General features: G+C 56.2%; 1 protein-coding gene across 2 annotated transcripts in view; it reads left to right on the top strand.

Moving 5' to 3' along the window:
- The window catches only part of DNAH1 (dynein axonemal heavy chain 1), a 94,394-nt gene that overhangs the window by 51,085 nt on the left and 28,753 nt on the right, over window positions 1-14,556 (top strand). For both annotated transcript variants that reach the window (XM_070492982.1, XM_070492984.1), the window contains exons 21-36: window positions 297-509; window positions 2,063-2,227; window positions 2,723-2,844; window positions 3,003-3,108; window positions 3,689-3,868; window positions 4,536-4,676; window positions 5,294-5,457; window positions 5,698-5,811; window positions 6,576-6,764; window positions 7,050-7,155; window positions 7,875-7,988; window positions 8,430-8,579; window positions 10,194-10,280; window positions 10,394-10,580; window positions 13,432-13,523; window positions 13,721-13,875. In XM_070492982.1, the coding sequence (XP_070349083.1) occupies window positions 297-509; window positions 2,063-2,227; window positions 2,723-2,844; window positions 3,003-3,108; window positions 3,689-3,868; window positions 4,536-4,676; window positions 5,294-5,457; window positions 5,698-5,811; window positions 6,576-6,764; window positions 7,050-7,155; window positions 7,875-7,988; window positions 8,430-8,579; window positions 10,194-10,280; window positions 10,394-10,580; window positions 13,432-13,523; window positions 13,721-13,875 (2,285 nt within the window). The remainder of the gene's footprint in view (window positions 1-296; window positions 510-2,062; window positions 2,228-2,722; window positions 2,845-3,002; window positions 3,109-3,688; window positions 3,869-4,535; window positions 4,677-5,293; window positions 5,458-5,697; window positions 5,812-6,575; window positions 6,765-7,049; window positions 7,156-7,874; window positions 7,989-8,429; window positions 8,580-10,193; window positions 10,281-10,393; window positions 10,581-13,431; window positions 13,524-13,720; window positions 13,876-14,556) is intronic.

The raw sequence follows: 14,556 nt of genomic DNA, 5'->3' as shown, positions 1-14,556 counted from the left end.
CCTAGCCAGAAAGGGCTAGAACTAGGACCAGAGCTCCTAACCAGCACCTTAGCTGCCTCTCAACCTGCATGTACATGCATGCTGGACATATGCAGCACATGTATGAGAGTGAGTCAGCCTTGAATTCGAACAAGGATTCACGGGGGATTTGTTGAGCAGACCAGCTGAGAGTACTTGCCAGAGGGGCCTGAGTGAAAGTCATGGCTGGGCAAAGCCTGCTTCCCTGCCCAGAGCTGGTCAGATAGCACGTGGGCCAGCCCCTTCCCAGGACCTAGCCTGACTCATCGTCACCCCAGGCACTGGACAAAATGGAGAAGGAGTGGTCGACCATCCTGTTCAACGTGCTGCCCTATAAGGAGACAGACACCTACATCCTCAAGAGCCCAGATGAGGCCTCACAGCTGCTTGACGACCACATCGTCATGACCCAGAGCATGTCCTTCTCACCCTACAAGAAGCCCTTCGAGCAACGCATTAGCTCCTGGGAGAACAAGTTGAAGCTGACCCAGGTGGGCCCTCCATGTCCTTCCTTGCCCCTCCTCCACCATCATGGCACCCTGTCCCACAGGCGGCTCTTTGTGGTGTTTGAGTGGGGCTCAAAGTGGTGGAGTGCCTTGCCCAAGTTTGCACAGCTTCTGGCTCTGACAGGCCCCTCATTCAGAGGAGAGTGACTAGAATGTGACTCTCCATCTCTGAGGTTCAGCTACTGGAGGAGGCAGTTCAGGACGTAGGGTGGGGCCAGTGTTTGGTCTAAGGCTGCGGCTGAGGAGGCACCTGGGAGCTGCCTGCAGACCTCTGCAGACCTGCCTGGGCTTGGAACAACTAGGACCTCCAGTTCTGGAATTTTCTGAACTGGACGCCATGAGGCCCTAAGGCTCCTCAACACCCTCTCCAGCTCTGCCCTGAGACTCCCATTCTCAACTCATTTGGAGCTAGCTCAGGGTGAGGGGGCCAGGGCACTGGGGACTGCCCCTCCTCGGGGCTCTCAAGACCAGGGGTAGAAGTTGTCTTCAGAACCCTGGAGGACTGTCCTGGGGTCAGTCCTACTGGTGTGATTCTCACAGCCCCTTCCCTGGGGCCTTCCTGGGAGCTGTTCAGAAACCTTCAGTGAATGCTGGAAGCCAAGTGAGGAGGGCTTGTCTATATGTTCCTTGGATCACCCAGGGATGCCTGAGCTGGTCGGCATTGTCCCTGAGTCTCCCTCCTGTGCTCACATTGGCCCCTCCACTTGGAGTTCCATCGCCTCCAAGGCTCAGCATCAAGCAGTCCATGCAGACTCTCCCACACCAGCCTGCAAGGTATTCCCATCAAGGCCCTTGGTTGGTGCCTCTTATAGAGTCCATCACACATGCCAGGCCCTTGGTGGTTCACAGGCAGGACTGGCCACTTAGTGGGCTGTGGCTCCTCAAGGGCAGGGACCACATCCTGGTCCCCTCTGTTTCTCCTGCTGCCCACATGGGCCTGGCACGGGCCTGGCACAGCCCTGACACCAAGCGGGCCATAGCACGCATCTCATGAGGAGGAGAATGATGAATGAATGAGTTTGCATTGATAGGAAAAGACAAAAGATAAATCCTGAAAGGAGAATTTGGAGGCAGAAAGGGAAAGTGGCTTGTTTTAAAGATGTCTCACTCTTGGACTGATGTTTCAGAGAGAATTTTAGAGATCTTAAGCTTGAATTCCAATAAACCTCAGAGAATCCTGGGGTCATAGACCCAAAAGTCTTCCCAGGCAAGGAGGCTGGTTTGGTTTTCCATGCAGTGGGTTTTTTTTCCTCTGTCACTTCAGCATTAGCTGGTTTGGGTGTGGTTCTCTCGTAGGGAAGAGTGGCTCCCGTGGCTCTATTGGAAAATCAAGTGTCCTATGAGGGACTCGAGATTTCTCTGGAGGGCAGGCATCCAAGCAGCCTCTTTGTTCCCTGGAGCACTATGTCTGACAGTGCCATCATTTCCCCATAGACACTGGCTCTGGTGCCCAGTGTTCTTCCCAGCACTCTGGTGGGGTGAAATGTCTAGGTAGTGGGGGACAGGACCCAACTTGGACAAGTCTATGCCCTTCCCAGGAGGTGCTAGAGGAGTGGCTGAACTGTCAGCGGTCCTGGCTCTACCTGGAGCCCATCTTCAGCTCTGAGGACATCAACCGGCAGCTGCCTGTGGAAAGCAAGCGCTACCAGACAATGGAGCGGATCTGGAGGAAGATCATGAAGAATGCCTATGAGAACCGGGAGGCAAGCTCACACGGGGAGGGGAGGGGGCAACTGGGACCACTGAGGGCACTGGTCACATTGTTGGGAGCCTCCTGGTTTCTTCTCTACCTGAACATGAAAGACTGGAGGACAAGTCCAAGGCTTTGGTCTTAGCCTATGTCCCTCTGAGTGGGCTCCCCAGTCTTAAGACATGTTCCTCAGAAACACAAGCGTTGATGGTTTTCTCCTTGGAGATTTACAGTCCACATTAGCTTTTTAAAGGCCCTGACAGGTCCTGTAGCAAATCTAACTCCTTGGCTTTGTTTAACCCTCATCTTTTTGATCACCAACTTTTTTCTGTGGGACTGACAGGGGTTATGGTTGCAGCCCCTGGCTCAGGGCCATTTTCCTGCCCCTCTTCTTTCCTCAGGCCCCACTGAGGGTCTCTGGTTGGTGTGGGTGCCCTCTGAGCCCATCTCGCTGCTTCCCAGTTGGACCATACTCACTTCCAGTTTCTCTCTGGCCTGGGCCATGCAGGTGATCAATGTGTGTTCTGACCAGAGGCTGCTGGACAGCCTGCGGGACTGTAACAAGCTGCTTGACATGGTGCAGAAGGGCCTCAGCGAGTACTTGGAGACGAAGCGGAGCGCCTTCCCCAGGTGGGCACCACTTGGCCCGTGCCCACTCTGTCAGTGCCTGCCCACAAGGTTGGCGTGTCGAGTGCCCTGCCAGGCCGGGGTGCAGGGATGTCAGTGGTACTGGGGCAGCTGGGACCCAGGCTTCCTGGCCCATTCCCTCAACCCTCTTCCCTGGGCAGATTCTACTTCCTGTCAGACGATGAACTACTCGAGATCTTGTCCCAGACGAAGGACCCCACGGCCGTGCAGCCCCACCTGCGCAAGTGCTTTGAGAACATTGCCCGGGTGGGTAACTGGGCCAGGGGCTCAGGGCCAGGAGCACTGGGGCACCTTCCCAGGGAGAGCAGCTCTTCTGTCACCCCAAGTCCTTTTAGCAGGACATGAGGTGGCAAGTGAGATTCCTGGCCCTCAGAGACACACCTGGGGCCTGCGGGAGGAAGGTCAGCCTCAGAACCCCCAGCTCAGGGGAGCTCATCCAGGGGAACCCTGTCCCTCCAGTACACTGAGGTGCTGGCTTGGTTGAGAAACCCATGAGGCCAGAGGCTCCTGACTCTTCTTGTCCTCATCTTAACCTACAAGGGAGGCCGCAGAGGCCTGTGCAGGAGGGGGACACACAGGGCAGGCTTAGCCTCCTTCTGCAAGTGGGCTGGGCCACAGCAGGTGACAGACAGACCCATCCGCCTGCATGCAGTCAGGGAAGGCCCAGCCAAGACAGATGCTGGGGCGGGGCAAGCCCCCAGGCCCCCTGAGGTAGAGCTCTCTTCTGAAGGTGGAGGACACAGACAGGGCCAGCTCTAGGGCTGTGGGGGGCAGGGCCTCTGGACACACCCTGGGTAACCCCCACTGTGGTTCTGCCCTGTCACAGCTGCTGTTCCAGGAGGACCTGGAGATCACACATATGTACTCAGCAGAGGGTGAGGAGGTACAGCTGTCCTTCTCCATCTACCCGTCTAGCAATGTGGAGGACTGGCTGCGGGAGGTGGAAAACAGCATGAAGGCCAGCGTGCGGGACATCATTGAGAGGGCCATCAAGGCGTACCCCACGGTGAGCTGCACCTCCCAGCATGGCACAGCCTCCACACCTGGTCATCCTTCTGTTTATTCCTTCCTCAGTGCCTCTCCACTCCATCACGGTGGCTGGGCTGCCTGTCTGTCTCATCCTCAGGCTACGGCCTTGACTGCTGCTGCTCTCAGTCAGCCGGGGGCTCTGGGAGCAGGGGATCCTTGAGGGCTGCTCAGGGAGGAATCTGAAAATACGCTGCACAAAATGAGACTTGCTCCTAACAATAATCAGTTGCTGTTATTCTGTGTCAAGCACTCACTGTGTGCCAAGCCCTGGGCTGGACCTCACCCACATTACCTCTTTCGCCCCACAGTCAGCAGCTGGCCTACAAAGTCAGATCAGAGATGTTTTCTGCCCAAAGGCATGTGATTCACAGGTAGCAGAGTCAGGATTTGAACCCAGGACCACGTGTTCCCCAATCCTGGGCTGCTACCCCTCTGCTTCAAGGTCTCCTCTGCAAAGGAAGTGATGACTCTGCTCACTCCTGAGAGGCCCAGAGCTTAATGGCTTCTTTCCTTTTGAGGTGGAATTAGCAACTTTAGCCCAGAGTTTAAAAGGCCAAAGCACAGATGACATTTAAGGGACAAAGAGGGTGCAGGATTGGGGCTGGCAGCTGCCTGGGTCAGCCCTGCCCATGTTATCTTCCCAGATGCTCAGGACCCAGTGGGTGCTGAACTGGCCTGGCCAGGTGACCATCGCTGGGTGCCAGACCTACTGGACCATGGAAGTGGCAGAGGCCCTGGAAGCCAACAATCTCAGTAACCGGCTGTTCCCCCAGCTCACCCAGCAGGTGGGAGTTAAGGGGGTCACCATCTGCTCCCCCCATATACTTTCACCCCAGGAGAGCCCAGTCCCCCCAGGAGCTTTTTCCTGTATTGATCCTGGGAGACACCTGGGGTTGGATCCAAAGAGCAGAAAGTCAGACACCCCTAAAATGAGTGTCTCCCAACCAGCTGCCAGCAGGAGGGACCAGGGGTCTGAGGAGAGCTCTGAGGCCAGGCAAATGCCCTTCTCCTGATGGTCAGTGAGGGAGCCACATAGCTGAGGCCTTCCTGCACTGTCCTACAGGCCATCCTTGCTCTGTGTGCCGCCTCCTCACCACACTCCTTCCTCGAGCTCCTCACTGGGCTCCTCCACCTGTCCTTGAAGGCTCAGATGGCACCATACACTCCATGGAGGCAGATGCCATGCATGTGCCTTCGTTTTTAGTTACTTCCTGCCAGATCTCTCATGTGACCAATGCCTTGCCTGGCCTCCCCCTGCCTGGTCTCTGTACGCTTCCCATCCCAGACTGTCAGAAATCCCCAGTATAGACGGGTTGTCCTGGCAGAAGCCCACCCTCTGTGCAAGGGAGGGAGAGGCTATCCACAGAGTGGCTGTGCCCAACAGTGTCCCCCACTCCTACAGCTCAGTGACCTCGTAGCCCTGGTGCGAGGGAAGCTGTCCCGCATGCACCGGGCCGTGCTGTCAGCACTAATCGTCATTGAGGTCCATGCCAAGGATGTGGTGAGCAAGCTGATACAGGAGAACGTGGTCAGTGTGAATGACTTCGAATGGATCTCACAGCTGAGGTGAGGAGGAAGGGGCCCTGGCCCGGCCACCGCCAGGGCCAGAGCAGCCATAGGAGGAACCAGGGGAGGGTGGAGAGTCAGTCAACAACAGGCTGGTCCCTGCCCTCGAGGCTCTAGGACAAGATGGGCAGGAATGCCTGATGGTCTCATTCCCCAAAAGAACTGCCCCTGCTTAACCACATACCCTGCTAGTGGCCTGTGGTCCCCATCGCCCAGGAACACATCTCCCTGCAATGCCAGGTACTACTGGACGAATAACAACCTGTACATCCGGGCCGTGAATGCCGAGTTCATCTATGGCTACGAGTACCTAGGCAACAGCGGGAGGCTGGTGATCACACCCCTCACTGACAGGTGAGGGTCCCCCTCCCACACGCCCTCCCACACTGGGATCCTCCCTCCGGCTCTGACCGGCCCAGGAGTCTGGGTACCACAAGGCGCAGTCAGTCCACAATGAGCCAGGCCATCAAAGCAGTGCAGGGTTAGGAGCTCGGGCTTCGGGTCCAAAACTGGCTCTGCCCATCACAGGCTGAGCAACCTTGGGTAGGTGACTCAACCCCTCTGTGTCTCAGTTTCCTCTGCAGTTTCTCCAGGGTGGTTATGAGAATTCCATGAGCTGATGGATACAGCTCTAAGCACACGTGTGGCACTCAGTAAGCATCTAATGGTGTGAGCTTTACTATTTTTTATCAGTCAGAGCTCCTTTCAACGTGCCAGAGGATCCATCTTGAGAGAAATAATGGACAAGTCCCTCTATAAAGTGAACAATTCTCTTCTAAAGCAATTAATCACTTCCTCTGGCCATTTAGTAGCAGCTGGATTTTCAAATTGGGTTTTGAGTAAGGGAAATGAAGTGTGACCACAGGCCGGCCATCCCAGCGGGTCCCTGAGCAAGGCTCTACAGGACCACGAGGCGGGGTGGGGGAAGCACGGGGCAAGTGGCCAAGGGCTGTAATCCTGACCCCAGCAGCCAAGGCTGGGCACACCTTGGGCCCTGAGAGGAGGGAAAGGCAAGAGCCGCCTGTCCACGGGGCCCAAGAGGGGAGGCTCTCTCTCCGTGTCTGTGGGAATCCCAAGGACAGTGCGTGGTCCATGCCCACCACCTCTCACTCCTACAGGTGCTACCTGACCCTGACCGGGGCCCTGCACCTCAAGTTTGGGGGTGCCCCAGCTGGCCCAGCCGGCACAGGGAAAACTGAGACCACCAAAGACCTGGGCAAAGCCTTGGCCATCCAGACAGTTGTGTTCAACTGCTCTGACCAGCTCGACTTTATGGCTATGGGCAAGTTCTTCAAGGGCCTGGCCAGGTGAGGCTGGGCATGCGGGTGGCACAGGACAGGGCAGGAAGGCTGAACTCTCCAGGGACACTGCCTGAAGCCTCACAGGGTGATGGAGGGGACGGAAGGAGATAACAGGAGTTGAAGGCTTGACCCCTGGTGGGCGCTGGGGTGGAGCGGTGGGCAGTGGGATTGTGGCTGAGCTGATGGAGATCGCCAGTGAGGGCTTCCTCCCCAGCAGAGTCACAGGGGGCCCTTGGAGGTGCCAGGTGGGCTATGAACTCATATCCCCCCAAACCGTCTCACCTCACTTAGTGCTGGGGCCTGGGCCTGCTTTGATGAGTTCAATCGTATCGATATTGAGGTGCTGTCTGTGGTGGCGCAGCAGATCACCACCATCCAGAAGGCACAGCAACAGCGGGTGAGCCTCCGGGGCTGCCACCCCCTTCACACTGCCCCCAAGTCACCCACTCATCGCTTCAACTATACCCACCACGCCCATGCCGCCAAGCAACTCCCCACACTAGTGGGGTGAGAAGCCAGGCACTCAGGCCTGTCCTGAGCCCAGCCTCTCTCATCTCACAAGGGACTGGGTACTTCCCCCCTCCCTCTTTGCAGAGCTGTTGCTGAGGGGGCTTTTGTAGCCAGTTAGGGAGCCCCACATCTTTACCCTACTCTGAAGCAGCTTGCAGGCCAAGCTGCAGTGGATGAAGTGGTCCCTCTCTACATCCTGACCCTTATGGAAAGCCCCAGCCATTTGTTCTTCCTTTAGCCTTGTTCAGAGAGGCCAGAGGTCTTCTTCTGGGGACCTGCTGGGAGGCCGGCAGGTGACACAATCCCACCCCAGTGGCCTGGGTCCTCATCAGAGCTGAGCTTGCCCAAGTTCAGGGAGAATCAGTGTCAGGAGTTCAGGGTGGAAGGAATGGAAAGCAGGGGCTACATGAAGACCTCAGGGAGCCAGGACCTGGGAGGCCATGAGGAGCCACTGGGATCAGAGGTCTTAGGCCAGATGCTGAGAAAGGAGTCAACCCACGATCAGGGGTCTAGTTGGGCTGACCAGCTATAGCCAGGACAGGGATGTCAACAGGGGATGAGGGGCCCATGCAGGAAGTGGCAGGTGAGTCAGCCCCTTTCCCGCAGGTGGAACGCTTCATGTTTGAGGGGGTCGAGATCCCACTCGTGCCATCCTGCGCTGTGTTTATCACCATGAACCCAGGATACGCCGGCCGCACCGAGCTCCCTGATAACCTGAAGGTGAGTTCAAGCCCAGGGAGACCCAGGAGGCTTCCCAGGGTACTTGGAAGCACTGGAGCTGTGGCCTGGGCTTAGAGATGTTAAAGCTGTGTGCAAGGACACACAGCTGCTAGACATCAGTGACTGTGATTCCTCATGACAGCCCTTCTGCCCAGGGGTCCTGAGGTCCACCCCAGCCACGGAGAGGAGGCCCCAGGCTTGTCCTCAGGGCTTGGGAGAAGTCAGGGGATAGGTTTAGGTCAACACAAAGGACTGGCTTCTAATGAGCAGAGTGGTGCAAGTCACAGCTCTGGCAGGTGTGGTGCAGAGGGGAATCCAAGCAAGCATCAGTTGGGGAAGAGGGCAGTGAAGCTCCCCTCTGAGAACCAGACAATCCAGAGAGCGAGTGGTGCTCTGGGAGTGGAAGTCTGCTTCTCTGTTCACATGTGCACTGTGTGCCAGGCGCTCTTCCGGCCCGTGGCCATGATGGTTCCAGATTACGCCATGATCGCTGAGATCTCCCTCTACTCCTTTGGCTTCAATGAGGCCAATGTGCTGGCCAAGAAGATCACAACCACCTTCAAGCTCTCCTCTGAGCAGCTCAGCTCCCAGGTGAGGTCCTGTCTGACCGGGTGCCAGGGTCTGAGAGCCGCTGCCTGCCCCCAGCCATCCCATGAGATAGGATTACATCCCCATTTCTCAGCTGAGGACACTGAAGTCCTAAGCAGCTATGAGCCTGGCTAGGCTCATGCAGTGCACAGGGAGCTGGAGCAGGAGCCTACCTGGGCTAGTTCAGATGCAAGGGATGGTCAACCATTAGGAGACCAAGAGCCACACAACCCAGGGCTAAGGATCAAGTGAACCTGGGTCTCATGAGACCAGAGCAGGACAGCCAGGGCCCCCACTCAACCCTCCCAACACCATGGGCCCCCGCTCAGTGTACTGAGCCCAGGTTCTGGGGTAGATGCTCTTGGTCCAGGCGCCAGCACTGGTGGGTGAGCTTTTCTGTTGGTCCATTTTCAGGCAAGCTCCCCCTTTGCAGTGGCAGAGATGAGCCCCAGCTCTGGGCTTACATGCTAACAGCTTAGTTTCTCTTTCCTAATAGTTCCTGAAAAAGTCCTTGGTGTCATCCTAACAGCCCCTCTCTGGGTGACCTGCTCATGCATGAACACCAATCACTGTGGCCAGGGGGAACCATGCTGCCTTTGGGCAGATGGGACCCACCGAAACCCATGGGCTAGAGCAGATGCGATCTGTTACTGGGAAAAACCCTGGGTGCCAGCACTTCCACATACCCTTCTTTCTAACCATCCACTATCAAAAATGCTCCCCCGACCAGAGCAACTATCCCCACAAGGTTCTGGAAATGCACTTAACCCTTCCTAAATGGCATGACCTGAAGCCAAGCCCAGTCTCTTCATCCAGTTCCAAGTTCAAGATTTCTGGGAAATGTGCTGGTCTATGGGTCAGGTCCAGATATAGCTCTCATGGTCTGGCACCATGGGGCAAAATGAGAAATTTAACTATTTCCAACACACCTGCTAGATAATGGAGAGAAACAGAACCAGCAGCAAAAGTGGGAAAAGCCACAGTGGTATGGCTGAAAGGTGGTTCTGAAGAGATGTTACAAGACTGTTAGAGGGAAGCTCAAAGGCCATTGAGGCCAACCCGTTTGTGGCACAGATGGGAAACTCCTTCGTTCACTTTTTTTTTTGCTGAGGAAGTTTCACCCAGAGCTAACATCTGTTGCCAATCTTCCTCTATTTTGTATGTGAGCCACCGCCACAGCATGGCCACCGACAGACAAGTGGTGTAGGTCTGCGCCCGGGAACTAAACCCGGGCCGCTAAAGCAGAGCACAGTGAACTTAACCACTAGGCCACTAGGGCTGGCCCCCTTCATTCACTTTTTGAACAAAACTCAAGTGTCTCCCTGCCCTTGGCACCAAGCTAGGACTGTGCTGGGATTTCACTGTGACCCAGGCAGAGTCCTCACCCTCAGCCTCACCACCACTGGGATGGTGAAATGGAGGGTGCCAGAGGAGCCCAAAGGAGGGTATCCGGCCCAGGCTAGGGTGTGTGGGTGGTCGCAGATGGCCTGCAGGGGAAATGACATTTTAGCTGCAAGCTGAGTGATGGGCAGGTACCAGGTGGGGGGCAGAGTGTTCCAGATAGAAGCCCTGAGAGGGACAGTGCCCACCCACCCTCCTTCTGTACGGCGGTGACAGGATCACTATGACTTTGGGATGAGAGCTGTGAAGACTGTGATCTCGGCTGCTGGGAACCTCAAGCGAGAAAACCCAAGCATGAATGAGGTGAGCTCCATCCAGAGGGGTGCCCGGGGAGCAGGACTCCAGGAGGGCCCCCGAGCAGCTAGAGGGGCATCTGGCCAGGGCCACCCTGAAGGCTCCACTGGCCACTGCTGCAGGAGCTGATCTGCCTCCGGGCCATCCGTGATGTGAACGTGCCCAAGTTCCTGCAGGAGGACCTAAAGCTCTTCTCTGGGATTGTATCCGACCTGTTCCCCACCATCAAGGAGGAGGAAACTGACTACGGCATCCTGGACAAGGCCATCCGCAAGGCCTGCGAGAAGAACAACCTCAAGGATGTGGACGGTGAGCTCCTGGCCCCTCCCCCCACAGTCCTGTGAGTATCCAAGGAGGGGCTGGCTCCGGCCGCCCTGGGGTCCAGGGCGGGGGAACAGAGACAGGGCGGTCCAGTCTCAGGCTCCCTCACATCTGGCCAAGTGTGCTATGGGCCGAGGCTCTCTGCCAAGCAGTCCATGGGGTGGGCAGGTGCCCCTGCTCTGTCTCCACTGGAACACTTTGGGTGATGGGTGTCTAGGAAAAACTGTTTCTCTTTCATTCTCACAACCACAGCACTTCTGACATCTGATGTGTTGGTTTTTCCCTCCACTGACCAATTCCCTGACCAGCTGAGTGTCCTAAAATTCGGTTCAATTCTAACACTAATTGGAGTTAGTACAAACCCCACAGGTTAAGAGCTCAGTCCCACAAGACTACCCCCACTTCAGACGCCAGTTGCTAGTAATGGGTCCCCAGGTTACCCATAACTTCTGTCTGACTTGGCTACAGAGGTTCCCATGACCCCCTCCTCAGGTTTGATCATTTGCTAGAACAGCTCACAGAACTCAGGGAAACACTTACTTACATTTTCTTCTTGTTAGTGCCATCAAGTGGATTCTGTCTCCTAGCTCCCCTATGTACAGCAGAGCAGAGCCCTGCCCAGTCTTTCTGTGCCATCCTCTCACCTTCTGGCGCTATATCAGACAATTCTCTGCTGCTATTCATAGTGTTTTCATGGCCAATTTTTTTGGAAGTGAGTGGTCAGGTCCTTCTTCCTAGTCCGTCTTAGTTGGAAGCTGTGCTGAAACCTGCCCACCATGGGTGACCCTGCTCATATCTGAGATACCAGTGCCATAGCTTTCAGCATCACAGCAACACACAGCCACCACAGTATGACAACTGACAGACGGGTGGTGTGGTTCCCTGATTATGGTAGTGAGAGTGTCAAATCTTAACCACTAGACCACCAGGGCTGGCTATACTTCCATTTACTGGTTTATTATATAATAAAGGATATGATAAGGGATACAGATGAACAGCCAGATGAAGAGATACATACGGCCAGGTCTGTCCCCTTGGAGTTGGGGTGCATCACCCTCCCAGCACATGGGTGTCCACAACCTGGAAGCTCCCTAAACCCCGCAGTTTGGGGATTTTTATGGAGGTTTCACCTTGTAGGCATGATGGATTACTAGCTCCACTTGCAGCCCCTCTCCTCTCTCTGGAGAATGGGGGGTGGGCCTGAAAATTCCAAACTTCTAATCATGGCTTGGTCTTTCTGGTGACCAGTCCCTTCCAAGGAGCCCACCATCAAGAGTCACCTCCTTACAACTAACAACACTCCTGGCTCAGGAAACTGCAAAGGTCTAGGAGCTCTGGGTCAGGAGCCGGAGCCAGAGTCAGAGACCAGATATTAGGGAAGAAGAGTCTCCTAGCACCTCTGTTTACAAGTTTGAGGAGCTCTGTATCAGGAACTGGGGGCAGGGAACAATGTATATTTCTTGTTATTTCACAGTGGGAAAGTCGCCTCCCCCAGACCTCTTGCTGTGGCCCCTCCTCCTCCTGTGAGGAGCAGGCACAGCCTTGGGCCTCTCTTGGGCCTTGCTCCTCCCTGACAGAGTCTCTCCTCTGCTTGGGGTGGGAATGGGCCTGGATGCCAGAATTGGGGGAAGATCATAGGCTGTGGCCTGTCTACACCTCCTCCCACCTCACCTCAGCCAATACTCCCCTCTTTTGGAATGAGGCTCCATCCACAAGCAAAGCTCCTACCCGCAGGCCTTGCTCACACTCTATAGAGCGACAAGCCTGGCATCACTGTGCTGAGGAATGTTTAGGCTGTTCCCAAACTGGCTTGTCACAAAGGCCACCATGTGGCTGGAAGGGCTCTTGGGGACGCCACCCGCAAATGGTCTCTCTGACCCCAGCCGTCTTCCCTGAGAGAAGGTGGAGGTCTCAGCCCTGCTACCACGGGGCCATGCAGCCTGAGCTCTTGTCCCTCCAGTCCCCGCCCAGCTGCCCTCCTCTCTCTTCCCAGACTCTCTCAGGGGTCCTTTGTGTGGTAGAGAGATGCTCCTCCAGGAAGTCGCACCAGCCACCCTGGCCATGAGGGGCCCTCTTCAGTTATGCTCATGCTGCAAGGCCTGTCCCCCGGCCTCTATTGTTCTTCATTCCAAATGTGGCTCTAACGCCATCTCCTATCCCCTAGGCCCCAGAAGTCCTGTTGAATGAAGCCCCAATCTCTCCCTCATGCCCTTGGGTCAGGTGCACCATTGCTGAATCATTGGACCTTGTCCCTTTGGCAGGGACCCCCAGACCTGCAGTGCCATAGCCCTACCCCACCACCACCACTCTTGGGCCAAAGTGATGCTGTCATTCCCTGCCCATGTCGGTCTGGCCTTCTGCCTGCAGCTGGCAGCTGGCCCTGCAGCTCTGGTCTTGGTCAGTCAAAACACCTGAGTGACCCTCAGATTTTGTCCCTGGCATTTTGCCTTGTACTGGCCAGCACTTACTTGGGGCAATGCTCTCAGCAGGCTGGGCAGTAGCTTTGCAGCTGAAGTTGATTCTGGGGCCTGTGACGGCTAATATTGTGCAGGCCATGCTGGCCGCCACCTGACCAAGGGATGTAAGGGAGTAATAGTCGTGTGGAAATAGTGGCTGGCATTACAGAGAGTTCCTACTCTGTGCCAGGCTTTGTGCTTAGGGCTTCACTTGCCTCTACCTATGAGGACTGCTGCCGTCCTCATTTCACAGATGAGGAAATGGAGGCTCTGGGAGTGAGGTGACCCACCCGAGGTCATAGCAAGCTAGTGGCAAGCTAGTGGTGAAGGCAGGATCCAAGCCTGTGCTCCGACCCCTGGGCTCCTCTGCCGTGTCCCCCCAGGCTTCCTGACCAAGTGCATCCAGCTCTACGAGACCACAGTGGTGCGGCACGGCCTCATGCTCGTCGGACCCACAGGCTCTGGCAAGAGTAACGTAAGTGGAGCCATGGCGGGCAGCCCAGTGCCCGGACATGGGCCTGAGGGCAGTGCCATCTTAACAGGAGTCTTGGCCCCCATTAGTACCTCCTTGACCTCTAAAATACTCCTCCTGCCCCCTGTGACCTGCTGCCCCCTCAAACCCTACTCTCTGGGGAGCCTGGAGGCTCACTCATGAGCGGCCTGTCTCCCCAGTGTTACAGAGTCCTGGCAGCTGCCATGACCTCGCTGAAAGGGCAGCCATCTATCAGTGGCGGCATGTACGAGGCGGTCAACTACTACGTGCTCAACCCCAAGTCCATAACGATGGGTCAACTGTATGGGGAGTTTGACCTGCTCACCCATGAGTGGTGAGTGGCCCCTGCCTCTCTTTAGTGACCTCCCTGATCCCAGATCCCTGGACGCTGTGGGCCATGCACCCCATCTCCTGCCCCTAGCCCAGTGGAAGGTCGGGAGTCCAGGTTCTGGAGCTCAAATGCTTGGGACTTTACTCACCACCTCTCTTCCTGGGTGAGCTTCCTCACCCTCTGGGCCTTGGTCCCCTCATCCACAAAGCGGGGATAATGATGGCACCATTATTGTGGTCAGGAGAAAATGAGCTTAGTTCATGGAGACGCCTGGACAATGTGGCACACACCAAGTGCTCGGTGCATGTTGACTGCTGTCCTAACCCCAGACAGGCTGGGGGGCCCTCTCAGGGCCTCTGCTCCCAGGCTGAGGCATTCATGTTAGGGGAAGTGCACTGAGCTGGGAGAAGGACAGCTGGGTGGAGACCCTCCACAAGTCAGCACCTGAGGGGTTTTCTCTGGGGCGATTCTGTTTCTCCAGAGAAGAAGTCTCCGGTCTCTAGTGAGGGTGTCTGCTTGGCTCCAGTGTTCTAGGAACCCAGTGGGGGACAGGCACTGGAGCCAAGGAGTCACCTGTCTTTCTGAATGTGGGCCTGTCCTGCCTCCCCCATTTCTGCTGAAGGGTCCCATCCATACTCACTCTGGGCTCCTGCATCAGTAGGTGGTGGGTCTGGGGATCATATC

This window comes from Equus asinus, chromosome 21, assembly GCF_041296235.1.
Source record: "Equus asinus isolate D_3611 breed Donkey chromosome 21, EquAss-T2T_v2, whole genome shotgun sequence".
Taxonomy (NCBI): Eukaryota; Metazoa; Chordata; class Mammalia; order Perissodactyla; family Equidae; genus Equus; species Equus asinus.
This window is presented reverse-complemented; position numbering and strand designations above follow the sequence as displayed.